Source organism: Perna viridis, chromosome 2 (assembly GCF_037379345.1).
Source record: "Perna viridis isolate PV_CMFRI_1.1 ecotype Kerala chromosome 2, ASM3737934v1, whole genome shotgun sequence".
Taxonomy (NCBI): Eukaryota; Metazoa; Mollusca; class Bivalvia; order Mytilida; family Mytilidae; genus Perna; species Perna viridis.
In genome coordinates, this window is record NC_142446.1 from 38,159,094 (window position 1) to 38,180,021 (window position 20,928).

General features: G+C 31.7%; 1 protein-coding gene across 1 annotated transcript in view; it reads right to left on the bottom strand.

Annotated features, from left to right (window-relative positions):
* Positions 1 to 2,954: 2,954 nt before the first annotated feature.
* Positions 2,955 to 20,928, bottom strand: part of LOC148624945 (bifunctional glutamate/proline--tRNA ligase-like) — a 34,875-nt gene continuing 16,901 nt past the window's right edge. The window contains exons 19-36 of the mRNA XM_088568095.1: positions 20,291 to 20,402; positions 19,496 to 19,648; positions 18,824 to 19,033; positions 17,381 to 17,587; positions 16,816 to 17,022; positions 16,413 to 16,619; positions 10,102 to 10,317; positions 9,467 to 9,678; positions 8,625 to 8,676; positions 7,716 to 7,925; positions 6,624 to 6,776; positions 6,269 to 6,370; positions 5,923 to 6,078; positions 5,424 to 5,618; positions 4,602 to 4,775; positions 3,968 to 4,128; positions 3,590 to 3,733; positions 2,955 to 3,334 (exon numbers count right to left, since the gene is read on the bottom strand). Coding sequence (XP_088424221.1) covers positions 3,178 to 3,334; positions 3,590 to 3,733; positions 3,968 to 4,128; positions 4,602 to 4,775; positions 5,424 to 5,618; positions 5,923 to 6,078; positions 6,269 to 6,370; positions 6,624 to 6,776; positions 7,716 to 7,925; positions 8,625 to 8,676; positions 9,467 to 9,678; positions 10,102 to 10,317; positions 16,413 to 16,619; positions 16,816 to 17,022; positions 17,381 to 17,587; positions 18,824 to 19,033; positions 19,496 to 19,648; positions 20,291 to 20,402 — 3,028 coding nt within the window. The 3' untranslated portion in view covers positions 2,955 to 3,177. The remainder of the gene's footprint in view (positions 3,335 to 3,589; positions 3,734 to 3,967; positions 4,129 to 4,601; positions 4,776 to 5,423; positions 5,619 to 5,922; positions 6,079 to 6,268; positions 6,371 to 6,623; positions 6,777 to 7,715; positions 7,926 to 8,624; positions 8,677 to 9,466; positions 9,679 to 10,101; positions 10,318 to 16,412; positions 16,620 to 16,815; positions 17,023 to 17,380; positions 17,588 to 18,823; positions 19,034 to 19,495; positions 19,649 to 20,290; positions 20,403 to 20,928) is intronic.

The following is a 20,928-nucleotide window of genomic DNA, read 5'->3' on the forward strand; positions in this document are numbered from 1 at the left end:
ACAATATTAGCAATTTAAAAAAAATCGTTGGAAATGTAAATTTTAAAATCCTAGCTTACCTTTTACACGAGTTGAGATTTATGAAATCATTTAGTCATTTGTATTCTTCACATTCAAATCTGTATTTAGATCATTGTTCCATTATTAAATAAATAAAATTCCATTTATACATGTATGCAATGTTGAATCTATACCAAAAAGTAGTAGTAAATAATAAATGATTGGGCAGAATTATCTAATAAAAGTATAAGGGAAATGCTTCCAAATCAGTTGTTAATCAAAAGGTGAATGAATGTTGCCGATAAAAAGTTTAAATCTTCTTGTCAAATGCTTCCTTTATCAAGGGATGACCAAAGCCATCCCCTGAATTTCATTATTATATTCCATGTAAAATTAAGTGATGCCACCAGGAGAAAAACGAACATGCAATCTATAAATGTATCATGTAAGCCATGAACATCATTTTACGTGCGAGAAAAAATTTTAAGCAGTTAAGTTTTTAATACTCTACAGGTGGCACAGGCGGTAGATATTGGAATATTAATAAGTATTGATACAAAAGATATTTTCTTGAACAAAAAAGATGGAATAGAATCAGTAATTCTCTTTGGAAAGAGGAAAGAAAAAATAAATCACCATATTACTTTAAGATAATTGTTCATATTTATACTGGTTTTGTCAATTCGGGATAAGATAGCATTTCATTTTCAATAAGCCATTATTATAATAGCCTCTTACTTCAAAATGTGATCAATCATTAGTAACAAGAAACACTGCTTGCTTTTTTTTTTGCTTGGATTAACAAACATTATGATATACTTAAAGAAATATCCTTTTTATTTAAGATGTAAGATTAAGTTTATTGTAGATGAACATTAAACTATTAAAAAAAAACAAAAGCATAGAATAATACTGCTTTACAAAATTTGATTTGTACCACTATACAATAGTACAAAAATTGCTTCATGGTAAAATCAGAGAATATCATGAAGGTATAAAAATGGAATTTACAATTTAAAGATCGTGATTCCAAACAGGTAATTTAATGTTATTTATATTACTACTTTTAATGCGGCAGACCTGTCTCTCTGGTAGTCTTCATTCATTTTGTTATACCCATATACAATCATGACACCCCCCCTAAAAAAAAAAAAAACAAACAAAAAAAAACAAAACAAAACAAAACAAAACAAAAACAAAAAAACAAAAAAAAAACAAACAAAACAAAAACAAAAACAAAAAAAATCAGCCCATGCTTTCTCTTTTTGCAGTTATTTTATACAACTAAACCGTTTCTATGGTGATAAAAATATAACAATGACCCAAAATCATTGTTTCCATTCTGGGATCTACTAACTGTTGTACATCCGTTTGTCAGCACTCTCGAAAAGCAAACCAAACAAAAAACGCATTAAGTGTAAATCAAACTTGTGTGTATTTCAATTTTCAAGTCTTCAACAAACCTTTGAAGTTAATTGCAGATGTTTTGTTTATTTGCAGTAGAAAAATTCAAATTGTGAAGCAAATCGTAAATACCATCATGATGATTTTTTATGCAAGTAATTATGTTGCAAGGTTGGACTTGGAAAGAACGTAAGTGTATCATTGCAAGGCAATTAGATGGAAAATTATATGTTTAAAATTTTGAATTAAATCAGTCACACAACCTGCATCCAGCACGATCTCGAATACCAAATCATTTGAGTTGCTACATTGGCAACCTCTATAAATTCAGTATTTAAATTACGAAAGACCTTTACAATCGTTCAAAATCAAATACTGTATTTCTTCTGATTATTACAAAGTATATATTTATTGAAACAATTGTAAAATAAAGGTTAAAAAATTACAAGTGGTACCTTTATAGAGAAAACACTTCAAAACAAAATTTCAGTTATAATTAAAAAAAGAATTTTTGCCTGCTACGTTTAAATATGAATTATCCAAACATATGCATTTGACTGTGTCTAGGTATAAATTGTGGAGTAAAAGAAGTTTTAAGAAAAATAAAAATTTCAAAGGGAGGTCACTCGACCTAGCTCATGACATGTCCTGTATTTATTTGGTTGTAATTTTTCCTTTCTTGCATAATTTATAAATTTTTGGATGACTCCTATCACAAACAAATAGGCATTATTTTTTTCTGATAAGTGATGCAGTAAAAACTCAAGTATGATATCATGTTTTATCAAACACTTATTAAGAGAGATATAGCCCGAGGCCTTTGGCCAAGGTCATATTTCTTTTAAGTGTTTCATAAAACATGACATTGCATGCACCAAGCTGACATAATTGTTTTATTACATTTCTGTGTAATTATTTTAATAACTTCCCACTAAGTGCACTTCTCTTGGTCTTTTTATTACAAATATTTAATTTGGTCAGGTCAAGTACAACCATTTTTGTGTGTATTGGTTTTTGGATGTCCCTTTTTTAAAGTGGGCAAATTTAGGCAAATACCTATTAGATATTAGACAAATTGATATTCAATCTAATAATTTTGCTACATAAAACAATTTTATCATGAATGTAAACAGCTGTGCAATATCACTTGTAACCAAAATGTCAAATGTGCAAAATCACAAAATATGGGTGTGTCAGAAATAAATTATATAAATGGGAATTATAAAATATGAAATATAACATGTTTTATTTAACACTGAAATGAAATATGGCATGCACTGAGCTGCCACAATTGTATAATATTACAAATTAACAACAATTCTAAAGTTAATGCAAAAAATATCACAGTGAGCCAAGGGCTAGATGTGGTGTTCTGTTGAGATGTTCAAAATGGGTGTCATGCTGTTTGTAGGCAACATCACATTTGATACAACTGTATGACATAAGGTTGCCATATTTTTTGTTGCTTGTGTAGACATTTTGTTGAAAAAAATTAAATATAGAAAGGAGAATGACATTGCAAACATATTTTCACAACACAAACCAACAGGTATTTTATTCAAATAAAATTTATTTCAGCACTTCCACAGTTTCTTAAACATGATTTAATTCAGTTGTTCAACCAATAACAATATAAGTCTATCAATAAATAACAACTCCACCAGGATGTCTATCAATACTATTGAAAATTTGTCACAATTCTATTCTTTAAGTTAACTGCCAATAAACAAGTTCTAAATTGAAGTTAAAGTCTAGAAGACAACAGACTAGAGATTAATAACTTCTTCCAAACAATGTGTAAAACTGTGGTTTCACATTACAGTCTGGGTGAATACATTTAGCATTAGCCTTCAGATTCTGTGGTTGTTTGAAAGGTATACACAGTCCTTTAGCTCCCATGGCTGGGGCACCTTCTTCTACTACAACATCCCTGTAAAATATGAATTACATGTACTTGTGTGAAGATATTTGTGTACTGTATAGCTTTATCAATACACACAAAGATGAAGTAAGATGTCAAGTAAACTTGTAATTTTGAGGGAAACTAATTCAAGAAAGAAATCCTGTAACAGACCCTGACATATATTGTCATTATCAGATTAATATAAAATCTAGAGAATCTAATGTTTTCTAAACTAGTTTTAACATTTTTGGCCACCCATTTACACCCTATTGGAAGCATTACCTAGCACTGTCCTTCTTGATTTTATCTTCACATTCAATCTTTCCACAGAATGGGGCTTGGATAATCTTCTTCTTGTCTAAACTGTCACAGAAATCTGTCCAGTCATGTGATACTGACATGTGACCATCTAGATCTGACTTAGCTCTGTAAAAGCAATTAGCTTATAGTGAAAGTAGAATTACATGTTGAAATCCTTTTTTTATGTAAACAATGTACTTTTTTGATTTAAAACTTGCCTAAAAGAGTGTCTCTGCTAATATTACATGTATTACTACAGGATGATAAAATAGTAAAGTTGAATACTGTAAGATTTTAATCTTCTACTTTTAAGAGTTCTTTTTATATATTTCTTTTTTAAATATTTTAATTAATACATACTTGTTATATAGACTTTCCTGTATTTTGTCTAATAAAGACTTCAGTTGACTGACAGAGTCGGCATTTTTCATTGTCAATTTCTCCCCAGTGTCTCGTCTAACAGATACAAACTGGTTGTTCTTGATGTCTCGTGGTCCTAATTCTACTCTGATTGGTACACCCTACAGAGATGATTATAAACTTTTAATGTCAACTCATTTTTACTGTAAAATCATTAAAAAAGTGAGCAAAGCAAAGTGGTTCTTTTAAATACGTGTAAAATTACACAAGAACAAAATGCAGAATGAGGGCTGTTCCATTAAAATATATCTGGTACATGGGGAAGGCACTTTTTCAACAGGGGAGCCACCCATAAAAGTTCTATTGATGTTTTGTATTTAAGTTTATATTTTGTCAAGAGACCTGAACATCCACCCTTTTAAGAAGAATAAAAGTGCCTTGCCCTCGTCCCCCATATGTTTTATTGGAACAGCCCTGACTCCTTAAAATCCCCTTTTTCATCAATTTCTTAACATAAGTGAATAATCATTTGGATATTTTTGTACTGTGAGCTCCCAATGGTTAAACTTCCATCCAGGAGAGTAATTGTCTCTAACATTAGCATTTTATCTGAGTCCTACCACATGATACTTACCTTCAGTTCCCAATGGTTAAACTTCCATCCTGGAGAGTAATTGTCTCTCAGATCAGTTCTTGCCCTAATTCCTCCAGCTACTAACAGATCTTTAAACTCTGTACAATTATTCATGAGTGCAGCAGTATCCTTATCAGATAAGCTGGCTGTGATACCACATGGAACAATAATAACCTGGAAATGAAAGTATTTACATGCATGAAATAGAATTTGGATTTCAATCAATCTATCATTTAACTGAAAAAAATTGCAATAAAGGCCCAAAAGTATATATTTTATTTCTTCATGTATGAACATAGTCAAAAAGAGAATGTAATAAAGTACTGTTTTGTCAATTCAAGTATTACTGACTGTAAAAATAAACAGTAAATATAAAATAACTAGAAAAATTTTATAAACATATGTTTCTTGATTCGTGGGATTATCATATTGTAATCCTTTGATAATTATATAATAAACACACATAATAGTCATGATTACCACTTGTTTCTCATGTGTAGTATTGGATTCCAAACATATGATTATCATGTTATTGAAAAACACAATAATCATATGTAAATAATGTAAAAATGTAAGAATCACATGAAAAATTGAAACATATAATAATCTCATCATAAATCATGTGTTGCTCTATATATATGAATCTCATGTGTAACAAGTTTGGCCTTGTAAGGGTGAACAAAGTATATGTGTACCCCTAAATATTGATACCCCAAAATCCAGTTATACTATCAAGATTCATCTTCATCATGACTCAATTAGGAATTGATCTAGAATTTTAGTATTTGATAAGTACAAAACCAATAAATCTCATCAAAATACCTGAACGCAGGCAACTCTTGGTGGTAGTACAAGTCCCATGTTGTCACCATGGACCATACACATCACGCCGATGGTACGTGTGGTAATTCCCCATGAGTTCTGGAACACATATTTCTTCTCTTGTGTATCTGGATCCTCAAACACTATTTCAAACATCTTAGAGAAGTTCTGACCTAAATGATGTGATGTGGCTCCCTAAAAGAGAACAGAAACAGTTGATTTATTAGTGATAATTGAAAATTTAACTAGATAGCACTGTTTTTGTAATTTTCATCTTTTGAAGTAACAGTACAATCAGGATTTATATAAGCAAAAATCCTTGATTCTGCTGAAAAATCACATCTCTTTACAAAATATATCTCAGACTAAATAGAATTACATTGAACTTTAATGTCATTTTAAGATTTCAGCATTTTCCATGTTTGCTTTGTTCTACATTAATTTTTCCTTGATCATTCCAAATATGAGCTAATTTATAACTTTTTGTTTGTTTTAATACCTGAATAGCTCTGCCGCTAGCTGATATGTAGCTCTCAACTGTTGTTGTAAAATCACCACCAGCAAACTTTTCTTTCTCTGTTTTCCTTCCTCTTACAACTGGAATAGCTAACAAGTCTTCATAGACCCTGGCATAAAGTTCTAGAATTGTGTAAACCTAAAGAAAATTTCATGTTAGACAATTAATAAAGTAAGTTTTTACATTGTCTGTATTGGCAAAATAGGATACTTAAAGGCCAAAAGAGAAGATATTAATTATTTAGTAAAACATTTTCTTAGAAAGAAATTAATGAGCATTATCTTTTCTAATTGTTACAATCAATTGCGCAATCAAACAAAAAGTATACCTCTTCTTCAGCATCTTTCTGGTTTGACCAGGCTGTATGGCCTTCTTGCCACAAAAATTCCCTAGTTCTTAAAAATGGCTGTGGATGTTTAAACTCCCATCTCTACAAGAAAGTAACCATGAATGGTAAAAAAGCATGCAAAATTTTACATATTTTACAATATTATTCATTGAGTATTTGAAATAAAAAAAAACAGGTTCTTTGGCTGGTATTACAAAATTTTTTCCTGAATGCTTTTCCTGAGTTTTTATGATTTCTATTCTATTACTATACTTTTCACCCTACACTAATTTCACACCTTATATATCTAAATTGATCTCTAAAGTCGAATAGTTGTTCCCTTATAGTGCCTTACCACGACATTACACCACTGATTAAGTTTAAGTGGTAGATCACGGTGAGATTTGATCCATTTGGCATATGATGGATACATGACAGTTTCACTGGTGGGACGTATAGCAATTGGCTCGGCAAGTTCGGATTTTCCAGATTTAGTCACCCAGGCAACCTGAAAAAGGACATACAAAGATTGTAACTTTATTTGTAATTTTATCTATTTACACCTTGTTCAGATTTATATTGGAATCGACTTCCATAACTATGTACCTGACACTTTGCTAGATACTTCTCAATACAGTAATCTACCCAAAGGCATGGCCCATTGTTTTTTTAATAAAATACGTTAATACTAATATATTTAACAACATAAGTGTAAACATAATTTTTTTTGTTTTTGAGGCGCACATATTCTGTAACCTACTCACCTAGTACAAGGCATGCAGGGACTTGTTATAAAAAAAAAATAAAAAATAAAACAGAATTTAATGAAACTTAATATTTTATGATTATTGATGTTGGTATTTAGCTGGACCAAAGCATTAACTATCATAATTTATCAAAATATGAAGAAATGACAATTATTTTATGAAAACCAATTCCAAATTAATGCATAATACATTTGGGATCAGGAATATCTAAATTCTAGGCTTAAAATCTGAATTTTGAAAGCTGTTGATTTATTTAAAAATATGTTGTTTACACATACATTTTTTTGTAAATGTTTTTATATTGAATGACACATTAAGATATATATACAGCAAGTTTCAAAGCTATGTTAAATGCATATTTTAAATGATGAATGAAAACAATTCAACGAAGAATATCCAAGATACGGATTTTAGTGGAACCTGAAGGCTGGTTTTCAGACCATACAAAATTAAGATATGAAAGAACTTCTTGTAAACGCTGGGTTCCACTTTATTCATAGTTGAGGTTTCAGTGTATATGTAGGAAAGATTTTGTGGTACAGGATCAACCTGAGTTTTTTATATAGTAAGAATAAGATGCATTTGTTTTGTACAAAAAATTTTCAGGTTTTTTTTTCAAGAGACGGTTTGTAAAAATGTGTTGTTTTACACTGAATTGTCTTTATCTACATTTGAATTACCTCAGGAGCAAAATCTTCAATGTGATCCTTCTCCCTCTCCAAGGCAGCATGAGATACAAACATAGGGAAGTATGTGTTCTCCACACCCAACTTCTTGATCTCCGTGTCGAAGAAATCTTTAATAACTTCCCAGATGGAGTAAGACCATGGACGAAGGATGTAACAACCACTGACATCATAGTACTCAATCAACTCAGCTTTCTGAATCACCTGTGAAAGTAATAGTACTATTCTAAATACTTGCAACTTTTTTTGAAGATCAATAAAGGTAACTTTATATCTTTATAGAAAACAATCCCATAAAATTTTAGTCAATTTAAGCAGTAAAGAATTAAAATTATCAAATTATTAAGAAAGAAACAACCTTAGTGAGCTTGCTCATATACTGCAAAGCCCATCAAACTAACAATTTAGTCCCAGTAACTGAAACCACTCGTAGGATTCACTTAAAAACAAATTCATTCCAGGTTTTTATAGTTACCAACACTTAATCCAAGTCCAAAGAAAATTCAACCAAATAAAAAACAAAAAACAAAAAACAAAATTAAGTTGCTATCCTGGCAACATAACTTTCATGTAAGTTTCCTTCAGAAAAAGTGGTCCTTCACAAATAGTCAATGCTATCCAAGGTGTTAAAGGTATCAACAGTTCAATCAAGTCAAAGAAATCTGTCAAAAACTAACGGCAGTATCCTAGTGACAAAATAGGAATGATAGATGTAGGGACTGATAAACAGTCTACCTAAACTTTGTCAACATTATTACATTGGACAAATCACATTTGCCTACGTTGACCACTTAGTAAATTAGCATTGGCACAAACCTTGATGATTTTTCCCCTCAACTGTTGTTTTTCAAGGTTTAGGCCAAGCATAAAAAAATCAACTTATTGACAAGCATATGTACATACCTGAGAGTACCAATCAGACAAGTTTTCTTCCTTCTTGGCCTCTAGACCCAGCCTGAAATTAACCACATAGAGACCATTACAAATTGGTTACATCTAAGTTTGATATCTATTGTCCATACTGTTTCAAGTTTAGTTTCTTTGATGTCATAAAAAGGTGCTGCATGGATACTTTTGTTTAAATTCAATATCAGATTTTACTGCATTTAAAGAAACACGTACAGTAATAAATTTCAATAATTTAATTTATGTAACAAGCTTTGTTGTTGGTTGGTTCTCTTTTGACAATTAACATTCAATAACTGCATGGTACCTCCCTCAAAATTCTCCATTGCACAATTCATTTTGAAATTATTAAAAATAAATCCTCAATGCAGTCTGTTACATATAAATACTACATAGATTTGGGTCTTAGTTAACAGATGTTTACAAAGCCTAATCACACTACAAGGGAGAAAATCATATTAACAGCATATTTACAGGTTAAAGAAACTGAATCTCAGTTTACCGTTAGCTTCTAAAATAAGATAAGAGAACTTCAGAGCAATTCAATAGTTATTTTTTGTTCATATTCTGAATCTTTCAAATTTCCTAATAAGTTAAGACATACTTTAAGTTTCTCAATTTTACAGGACCTATCTCAGATGACTTATTTTTTAAAAAGTCTTGAAAACTAATGATGGACTGACAGACGGATCAAAAACATTAAACCCTCCGCAACTTTATCGCATTGGGTATAATAACCACAATATGTAAATCTTAAGACTGGCATAATGAAAATTATAGCTACTACAAGGATGTTGTCAGAGGAAAAAGGTCCAGAAATTCTAAGCGCTCAACTGTACCTTGTGATTTTCTTCATATCTTTTGAACCATCATCTTGAGCAGGTTTCTTGTCAATCTTCTCTTGTTTCTTCTGTTCAGGTTTATTTTCTTTGTTGGCCTTTTTATCCTTCTTGTCTTTCCTTCCTCCACCTCCTGCCAAGTCTTCTCCTGTCAGTTCTTTGTACTTAGCTTTGAGACTCAACAGTTCTTTGACCTCCTTATCTATGGCATCCTGGAGGTAAAAAAAATTAAACTGAGAACACTTAACTCGAATTTAATAAGTCTCACTGAACAGTGGCCAGATAGTAAGAGTACTGGATATTAGATTTTGACACCACATGGGATTCAATACATTTAAAGTTTCATTACCTACCCTAGTTCGGGGTTTCATCCTTTTCCAATATGGAATTTTAAGTGGAACAAATTAACCTTAGCTACAGTGAGCAATTTGAATTGACAGAGACAGTTGAAGAAATCTGTCATAACTAAATATCAAGCTTTATAACCGAAGACTTGGTAATTGGACTCATGATATGACACATAAAACATGCCATTTTTAAAATGATTCAAGTCAGTTTTTCATCTCAAAGTAAACCTGAGGGTTTTTTTTTTTAATTTAGAATATGCTGAACACCAAATTATCATCACATAATACCTTAGCAGCTCCTGATGTCTTTAACTGTCTAACTTTTTCACCCTGGGCATCTATTTGTGATTTGAGGCTAGCTGTATCAGTAGTTGACCCTGGCATTTTTTCTACAGATTTTGAGGCAGTATTTGTAGCTTGACCAGGTTTCCAATCCTTTCCAGTCGATGTTTTATATTGTGCCTTCAGATCCAATAAAACTTTAACTTGGCTGTCTATTTCATTCTGTCAAAGAAAGAATTATTTCCTGTAGAGATTGGTCAATAAAATGTCTGTTGAAAAAGGGGATATCACTCTTTCATTTTTTAAACACATAAAAAACTAATGATATGATATGTATTTTCTTTTAAATTTTCAAGATTCAGGGAGCTAGATTTAAGCAGATTTTACCTCTGCTTTCTGGATATCCATCTTTTTAATGGCTTAATATTTGTGGTTATCTAATCATATGTAAAACAAAGATGTATTTATTTTTTTAAAAAACACATATATTATAACTCTTAAAATTTGTAATTTATAATACATGTACTACAAGTTGGCCTACCAAGTAGGGTAGGAAATGTTTAACAGGATAAAATGTTGTTAAAAAAATATATATACATTTTTCAACACCTAACAATACTTATTCAGCTTAAGATGTATGGCAGTAATAATAACTGATGTTCTGTCTAAACCTAATTTGCAATAAAAATCAAAGTTCACAGAAATTAAATAAGGAGACAGCTATGTAGCAATATGATTTGTTTGAACTTACAAAGTGTAGTGATGGAATAACTAACTTGAAGTGTCTTATACTTGAATTTTATCACTACCTAAATGTTTCATCATCAGGACATATGGAGAGATATTGGATAAATGAGGTTAACATTATTACAATAGTGTTGCATCATCACAACAAGTGGATTGTCCCTAAAGGTAAACAAATATGTCAACAAATACACTAGTGATACATAATTTGAATCATGTTTACAAGTAAACATTGTCTACACAAAATAAAATCAATACTTGAACTAAACTTATGTAAAGTTTCATTTAAAAACTTATAAGAAGTCAAAGGAAATTGGTTTCTACCATAGAAACCTCTAATTATGAAATAATCAAAGATTTTTAAGAGTAGAAAATTCAGTATTTACCTGGAGGAAGTAAGCCTAGGAAAAGTAGTCCACGTGGCTGTGTATTATGAATGAATAAGTAGGTCAAGTGTGTAAAATCTAAAAATAGACTACTAGCCATGCTTTGAAATAAATCAAATAATTTATCTTTTATCAGATAAAAATATTATGTGTGACTCACTGAAGACCTTAAAACAAACAAAAACAGATTAGGAAATGTAATGGAAAAATCTTTAATACATTGGCTAATCTTAATTAAACATGCCACCCCTATAAAAAATTATTCTTGAAAATAATCATATCTATTGCTTATCAATGGGGTAGGAGAGAATATTTGGTGCAAACTATAGTTTTTTTCAGCAAAATATTGCATGATCTCTCTTTTTTCCCCAAATGCTATATAAACAGAAATTTATGGAATGTGTAATTAATGTTTTTCAGCAATTCTGAAGTTTAAAACCATCCAACAAAAGAGTAGGGGTAATAGGTTATAAATATTGCCTGAAATATCAACTTCAATGTTTCTTCATAACATAGTAAAATATATAAATAGGAGGTAAAAAAATGTTTTGTGGCATTAGTTCATTTACAATGACGTCATAATGGGGCCACAGTTATATGTCAATTCTTTGTAAGGTGCAGCTTGATATGACTACAGAGGTTGAATCCTGAACAGTTAGGGAAAGTATGGACACACCATTCAAACTTGACACAGCTTTGTATTTTGATTACAATTAGAAATTTGACACAGAATAAAAATTTGACCAGATCCATAAATCAGAAAAAAAACACTTGTTCCTAGCCTCTTATTCTTACTTTGCTAAAGTAACAAACCCAAAAATCAATCTCAGTTTTCCAATTGTGGTATGGCACCATGTGTCAAAATTCATATGAGAGCCATTCACTTTTCCCCAAGTTATCATAGAGACATAAGGAAAATGCTTATTTCAGGGCACTTTCTGGCCTTTTATTCCTACACAGTTTAAGTCTTAACCCCCAAAATCAATCCCAGACTTCCATTTGTGGTATGGCACCATGTAGCAAAATTTATACGAAAGCCACTCGCTTTACTTAAGTTATTATTCAGATATGAGGAAAATGCTTATTTCAGGTCTCTTTTTGGCCCCTAATTTCTTAAACTTTTAACTCTTTACCCCGCAAATCAATTCAAGTCTGACCATTGTGGTATAGGATATTGCAGAACAATACCATAGACATTTCCATGCTATTGCCAGAGTTTATAGTTAAATTCTATTAAATGCTTGCCTTTAGGCCCTTAGTTCTGGAATGGTTAGGGCCATAACCCTATAAATCAATAACAACCTTCCTTTCGTAGTTTGGAACCTTGTTATTATATCATTGTTACTTTTGGCGGATACACTCCCACAGATGGATCACTTCTTGCTATTCTTTCAGCGAAGAGATGTTCACTTAGATAAATACATTATTTTAATACTCCACAGGCATTTTTATGCAAAATTAGCTGGGACTGCACTTGCATTGTTTGCTTTTATTAACAGGAATGGTCAAAGGCATGATTGAGAAAACTTTGAAGTTCCTAGAAAAAAGGAAATCTGAGGATGACTCCTGAATGACAAAAGATGAAAACTATTTCTGAAGAATGTGGGATTGACTGCAACACACCCTCCATGAAAACCTTTGTTACAACGGTCAGAGTCATTCCTGACTACCTTGGTAACAAACATTGAAACAAGGTAGTTACTTATATTAAAATGATTAAAATACATAGTAAGACTTTACTGTTCAATATACCAACCAACAAAGACTAATTCAATTTGTTTTATTCCAGGTTTGTGGACTCAGATGTAATTGAGAAGCTATCATTGTTAGACATGTCACTTTTTCATGGGGTTCCTGACACTTATGGAAAATGTGAAATTATGGAATTAGCTGACCACTTCCATCCTGACAGTGACCATTTGTCCTTTGAATGGACATCATTTGTTACCTTCATAAGTGATAATCCAGCTGAGCTGAGATCCATTGACAAATGAATTACACTATCATCAAACCCAAAATCTGGCTTAAAATAAATGTTCCCTAATGTATACATGCTCATGTGTGTTACAGCTGTCTTACCTCTAAGTACAGCAGAGGTTAAGACAGTTTTCTCTCAAGTAAAACTGATCAAAAACGAACATAGAAACAGACTTCAACTTAAACAATCCATATTGGAAAATTTGTTACACATCAAATTAAACTGTGATAAAGACATGTTTGACTCATTTTTAGATAAAGTTGTGGATTCTTTTTTTTAGAGTAAAACAGATGAGATTGTACAATATGACAGAGTATCTAGTCAGCCAATATTTTAACCACAGCTTTAAGTTCAATTTCATATTTTAAAATCATATAAATTAAACTGATTATTTACATCATATTGTTTTATTTCAGGTGTTGATCATATGTATTTTATATGTTATATGTCTAATAAATATTTAGGACTTTATGTCATTAATATGATCTAAACTAGCCACATATTACTGTTTTCAGAAAGTGCCCTCTTTCAATCATGTTTCACATGCTAAAGTGCCCTTCTTGGTTCAAGCACCCTTCCCTTTTCAAATCATAGCTAGAACACTGTTATAATATTTTATAAAGATAAACTGACTAATAGTAAAACAAAGTGTCTACAGATGATGACAACAGCGCCATACCAAGATACATGTATGACCGCTAATTTTTTTTGGGTCATATAAATATTTCTGGGAATTGTAAATTTTCTTGTTTTTTTATTACATTTTTACAAAAAGAAATTTATCTCTACACCCAAGAAACAACTTCCTATTTTCACACATGATAAACCATAACAATGAACACATTCACTAAATATGAAACTGTTTCTGGGGTGTGGACACCTTTTCCTCGCAAAAAATATGACCAGAAAATTACAAAAAAGTGTAAATTTGAAAGAATATCTGAATTTTGATATACTTTATGAAATTATTTTGTCCTTATTATACTGCAAAATTCTCACTTGTGATTGATTCAAGTCTTTAAAGTTACAATTAAAGCTTTCAACACTTCTGATTAATTTTCAGCTGTACTTTAGGTCAATCAGACCCTTTATTGCCTTTCTCCAGTAAAATCCAATCACTAGTCTTAGAGGTCTTGCCTCAAAGTTCCGTGCTATAGGACAGACAGACCGACAGACATGGACCATTACTTAGTTTCTTAATTGTGTTGTATTTCAATATGACAAAAATACACAAAGCAAATTTTGACATCTGGTCAGTTAATTTGATCACTTCTGTTTCACCTTGAATGTTAACACAATTAAGAAATAAATTGCTTCACACACAAACTGCTGGGGTTGAACTCTGAACAGCTGGGACAAGTATGGACACACCATTCAAACTTGATACAGCTTTGATTTTTTATTGTCATTAACCATTTGACACAGGATAAGAATTTGACCTTTTTTGGTGCATAGATCTTAAATGGTTCCTGTCACAACCTCCAAAATCAGTACTAACCTTCTCTGAGGTACTTTGTTTCTTTCTACTGGTACTTTGTGGTAGAATTTTGAACCATTATCTTTTACTCAGTTATCCAGAAATAAAAAAAAATTTGTTTCGGGCCCCTTTGTGGCCCCTAATTCTAAATTTGCTCAAGTCACAATCCCGAAAATCAATCCAAGTCTCCTTATGAGGTATTGCAAATTGAAAGACAATAATTGTCTGGACATAAGGAAAACACTTGTTTCTGGCCTCCTTTAAGTCTCTAATTCCTATTGGTTCAAGCCATAGCCCCTAAAATTAATCCAAGCCTTCCTTTAATGGTATGGCACCTTGTATACTTAATACTTATAGTCCAGTTACTGTTTGGACATCATGAAAATGCATTTTTCTGGACATTTTAAGGGTCTTCATTCTTAAATGGTTCAAGTCCTAACCTCAAAATCCATCCCAGCCTGACTTTTGTGGTATAAAATATTGTGGAACAATATCATAGAGACCTATATGCTTTTATTGGAGTTGTATAGTTAAATTCCATGAAATGCATGTTTTTCTCCTTTATTACCCTTAATTCCAATACAGTTCATAACCATAAAAATCAACACCATACTTCATTTTTTTTGTTTTAAACCTTGTTATAAAACTGTATAATGATCAACCAACTAATATTCATGCTATCAAACAATAACCAGGTGACTACAGACGAGTCTGACAATGACAGTGCCATATCATTACATAAGGGCAATTTCTTTGCAGTCCTATAATGACAAGACACTATTTTGAAATAAATGGTAACAAGCAAAGACAACAATATGGCAATCAACAACAACCCTGCTCACATACTTCTGGCAAAAAACATTACATTACAAAAGCAATGTACTCCTGAATATCACAGTCATGTTTAAAAAAAAATATATGTGTGATTTACAGATTAGCTAAATCCAGAGAGAATGCAGACTATAAATCTATATGTTTCCCAATTTTAGTGATGCTTTTCAGTTACCAAGCTGTACAAAGGCTAAGCAATTTTCTGAAAATTTCTGAAATTCATACAGTTTTACCTTGATATGCCTAAGTCAAAGGAACCAATCAAAATGTTATTCAAGGTTTCAGTCATCAGAGGTTGAGAATAACCCATAAAACAAATTGGTTTTGAATAATTTATTGTACTGTGTTTTACTTTAGTGTATTTCATGATTTCTTGAACTGAAATATAAGATCTTGTATGCATGCAGTAAAAACTGTGGACCTGAAAATCAGTCAAACCATTTTGGATTTTGCATAATATTTAGTAAATTGTATGCTTACTTTGTCAACAAAACCTCAATTCATAACATGAAAATTTTATTGCCAAATGGAACCAAAATATGTAAATATTGCTTAAGTCGGGAAAACATCTGATTTCATTACATTTTTCTTTGCAAGAGGAAACAGCCTAATTCTGCTAAAAAAAAATAGTTATTCAAGATTTTCAAAGAAAAAAAGGTTAACCTGGGAAAAATAAGGTATATCGAGTCACTTAAGGCCCAATACAATTACAAAATACTTTGACCTGTACTTCATGGTCAATAGCACTGTGTTAAAGGTAGGGAAGAGTTGCTTGAATGGTATTTCTAAAATGTCCTCCACACATCAAAAGTGGGATGGGTGAACATACAGACATTAAAACTGAAGTTGCTATAAACTCTCTCACTTTCCTAGAGCATAGGTATAAAAATATTGTGCCTACCTTAGGGGCTTTCTTGGATTTGAGCTCTCTGACTTTATCTCCTTGAGCCACAATTTTATTGTCCAGATCAGATGCATCAGCTGCTTGGTTTCCACCAGATGGAGCTTGAGTAGGAGGTTGACATCCTGGTTTCCAGTCCTGTCCAGTTGCTGTTTTGTATTCACTCTTCAATGCCAGAAGAGCTTTAACTTCAGCATCAATGTCAGCCTAGACAAAAAGAAATAAAACATGTAGGTTTGACTTAAAGCAAAAATGACATAGGTACAGAGAGGTTTTTTCTATATAATGTATGTGTTTCACCTGTTCATTTATATTTCTACTTAATTCTAACAAACACAAATGTGGTCAGGACAGCATATTTTGTGATAGAAAGGAGAATAATTCAATCTATAAAAAGACCAACCTTTGCAGCCTTCTTGGATTTCAAATCTCTGACTTTGTCTCCTTGGGCCACTATTTTATTATTGATATCAGCAGCAGATGAACCACCAGAGGAAGTAGATGGGGACGCCTGTGGTGGAACACAACCTGGTTTCCAGTCTGACCCAGTAGCAGATTTATAGTCTGCCTTCAATGCCAATAAAACTTTAACTGCTGCATCAATATCAGCCTTGAAGAAAAAAACAGTTGTTGCTTTTGATTCTTATCCACAATCTATTTCCTAGTATATGTGCCATATTGAGGAAGTGCCTTCCACATATTAGAATCATAATACAAACAACGATGGAAAAAAATACCTTTCTTAATGCTGTTATACATATATCATTTATTCCCAAACAGTGCTTAGTTTAAGTTTTTTTGGAAAGTATATTAGTACACTGATTTACAGTCCAGAAGAGAACCAAAAAATCTGAAATATGTACAGCTTAAATCAACAGTATACCTTTTGTAATAATTTTGTACAATGTGTAAAATTGCAATTTCATTTTTATATGAAACAGTTGTCAACAAGACAACAGATGGCCTACCTTTGCAGCCTTCTTTGATTTCAGATCTCTCACATTGTCTCCTTGGGCAACAATTTTGTCATTGATATCAGCAGCAGATGAACCTCCAAAGGAAGTAGGTGGTGCTTCCTGTGGTGGAACACAGCCTGGTTTCCATTCAGTACCAGTAGCTAATTTGTAGTCTGCCTTCAATGCTAACAATTTTTTAACAGCATCATCAATGTCACCCTACAACAATAAATGAAAGAAAATAAAATGAATATAAGTCTAAAGCTTATAATATAAAACCAGAAACACTGTGAGCAATGTTCACTAACTTGATACTCCCACTCCCCCACTTGTTGAACTACATATTGATTTGTATCAAAATCTGAAATAGGAGGTGCACAATGGGAACATACAATAAAGATTCTATGAAAGTTTCATTTATTTCCATTCAGAGGAATAGGAAGAGTAATGGTTAAGAGATGGACCCCCCTCATGTCCCCATATTCAAAAATGACAAAGTCCGTGATTTGCAATGTAAAACCCAAAAATTTGGAACAAAATCTAAAATAGGTGCACAATGGAAACATATGGTACAATAAAGTGTCATTCAATTCCATTCAGTGGTATACTAGAAGTAACATATAGGAGATGGGCCCCTAATAAGGACTGTTTGAAGATTGTTTTCAATTTTACTAGTTAAGATATTCTACACTGAAGTTTGGCAAAAAAAAAATCTGCAACTGTATCATATGTACGTGAACATAATACCTAATGCAAAATTTAAAGTACATAGTACTTAGAAATCAATTGTAATTCATATTAAAGATAGTTTAGACATTTAAAAGTAATTCTATATCATGAACAAAATCAAAATCAAGAAATCAAACTAATACAGATTCTTGCTAGGTAATGATTGGTTAAATTATTTCTTAAGTGGAGATGGTAAAATCTAAATTTTACCAGAGAGTGGAGATAGTTTAAGTAAGTACCAGTCTTTATAAAAATCATACAGACAGTGATTCATGCATGTCAAAAACCCATCGAATTCAGTTTTGTTCCTTGTTCAGAAATAGTTACTGATCACATAACCAGTCTTAGTTTTTCATTTGGAGGTTGCGCTTTTGAGATAAAAATCATATGCATTGTACATGAAATATGCTCTTTGCAAGAGTTCTTGAATTTGTTTGATTTGGCAGATTTTAGTGTAAGATAAATGTAACACTATTTGCAGTGTCTGAATTTTATGTTGACTGGTACTTAAGTTAAGAAAAGGCTGAAGGGGAATCAGTTTTTCTCATGAAAGCAGTAGAAACTTGTAAAATGTAGAATGGTGGGATATATCACACAGAAATTTTATCACCACTAAATGCAAAAGTGGATTTTGAATCACTGGTTTAGAAAGGGAGAATATTTTGTATTTTATAGATAGTTTAATATTCCCATTTGACATCAAGTCACATCTAATAGTGACTATACCTTTGCAGCCTTAGCACTCTTTAGATCTCTGACTTTGTTCCCCTGTTCCCCTATTTGTTCATTCAATTTAACTGCATCCATGCCAGCAGAACTGGTAGCAGCAGGCTGTACAACCGGTGGCTGATCATCAGGCTTCCAATCCTTACCAGCAACTGATTTGTACTCATTCTTCAATGCAAGGAGAATCTTAACTTCTGTGCCAATCAAATCCTGAAAAATATTAGAAGAAAATACTTTAAACATTAAATCTGAAAAAAGGATTATTACTTACTACCATTAAACAGTTGATTCTATATAGTCTCATCATGTAGTGTTTGTGTTCAGGTTAAAGATATGTTAAATGTCAGAGATCAATTATTTTTCAAATTGCATAATTATGGTCAACTTTCATTGTATTAATTATGAAGAATAAATATAGGTTTATAAAAACATTTTTCGTGCAATCTTGTTTCAGAAACATGGCAGACAGTTTGAGCAAGTCAATAATATATATCATCTACCATTTTTAAGCTTAGTTATCTACATACAAACAAGTTTAGGCATTTATGTATAAAGACGCATTATCATATTGAGATGACAAGATTTTCCAAAACAGTGACCTAATACCATCCTTGCAAAATGTTTCCCAAATTAACGTTTTTTCACCTGCTTTCTCTAAGGATCTCAACTTACCTTTTTAGCATTTTCAGTTTTAAGTTTCTTGACCCTTTCACCTTGAGCTTTGACCCTGTTGAACAGATCCACAACATTTCCTCCTCCAACAGATGGAGCTGTTTCTTCCTGTGGAGACTTCTCTGCAGCTTTACCTTTCTTACTCTGGGCTTTCTACAAAATACAGTAAATTATCTTCATTGTATATTTTTTTACTTAAAACATTCTGCCTGTTTTGGTGGTTTATACTGTATCCTAGACAAGTGTTAAAAAGATCTAATGGCACTGTTGTAGAACATGATAAACCTGCTTTCCCTTTTTTATGCTTAAAAATCTATTATTCTGCAATGCAATATTTTTAAACACACAACAAATAATGCATCCCAAAATTATTGCAGCAAAAGTCCTTAAACTCTTTTTACTATTTGTATGAATGCCTTTTTTGCTCAGTTATAACAGACAAATGTTTACTATAATGCAGCTGTCTAAAAAAGCGTCAAATTATAAATTGAATACATTCAGGCCTAAAATACAGATACTTGATGTTCATTTACGTAAAAGTTTCAGGCAAATATTAATGTATTATTAGTAAGAATTACATAGTGTCCTAGGATTTATAAAATTTTACGTTTCCACAAGAAAACTTGCAATGATCCATTAAGAAATGGAAAATTTTTGAGCTTCTAAAGGGAAAATAGAACATAAACTTTTCCAGACCTAAACTTTAATTGTTCCGGGTGATTATATGTGGGAAGTCTAGAGCAGATTGATCATAATCATGAAACTGAAGACTGAACTTTATCTTAAAGGACGCACCTCCTTTGAGCTTCCCTCATGTTTGTGCTTAGATCCAGCTGTTGGCATGTCCTTCTGATGACCATCAGGGATATTCAATAATACACATGGACCACTCTTACCAGAGAATACACTAAAAAAACAACTAATTTCTTGAATAAGGCAAAGAAAATAGTATCAAGACATCAGACAAAATTATTTAAAAAGCAAAAATTTAGCATTAAACCATATCAGAAGACCAATTAACAACTGATGTTATAGACCACAATTTTATAGTTTTTAATCTGTTGATTTACAGAAAAAATATATTCTGTCATTACCTTCAATTATTTCAGTATATTCAACCATTGCTGTGAGCCAGCTCTTAAGTAGCAGTCTTTTTAAAAATCAGACAGGAGGTGATTCATGCATGTCAAAAACCCACCGAATTCACTTTTATTTCCTATTCAAAATCATTTACAGACCACATAGTAAACAACCAGTTGTTGTTTTTCATTTTGATGTTGTGCTTTGGAGATATAATTTAAATACATTGTACATGAAATTAGCACTTTGCAAACTTTTTGCAAGATTTAGCATTCTTGATTTTGTTTGATTGTTTGTTTGTTGGGGTTTAACGTCCGAGCAGCAATATTTCAGCTATATTCAGACAATAATGT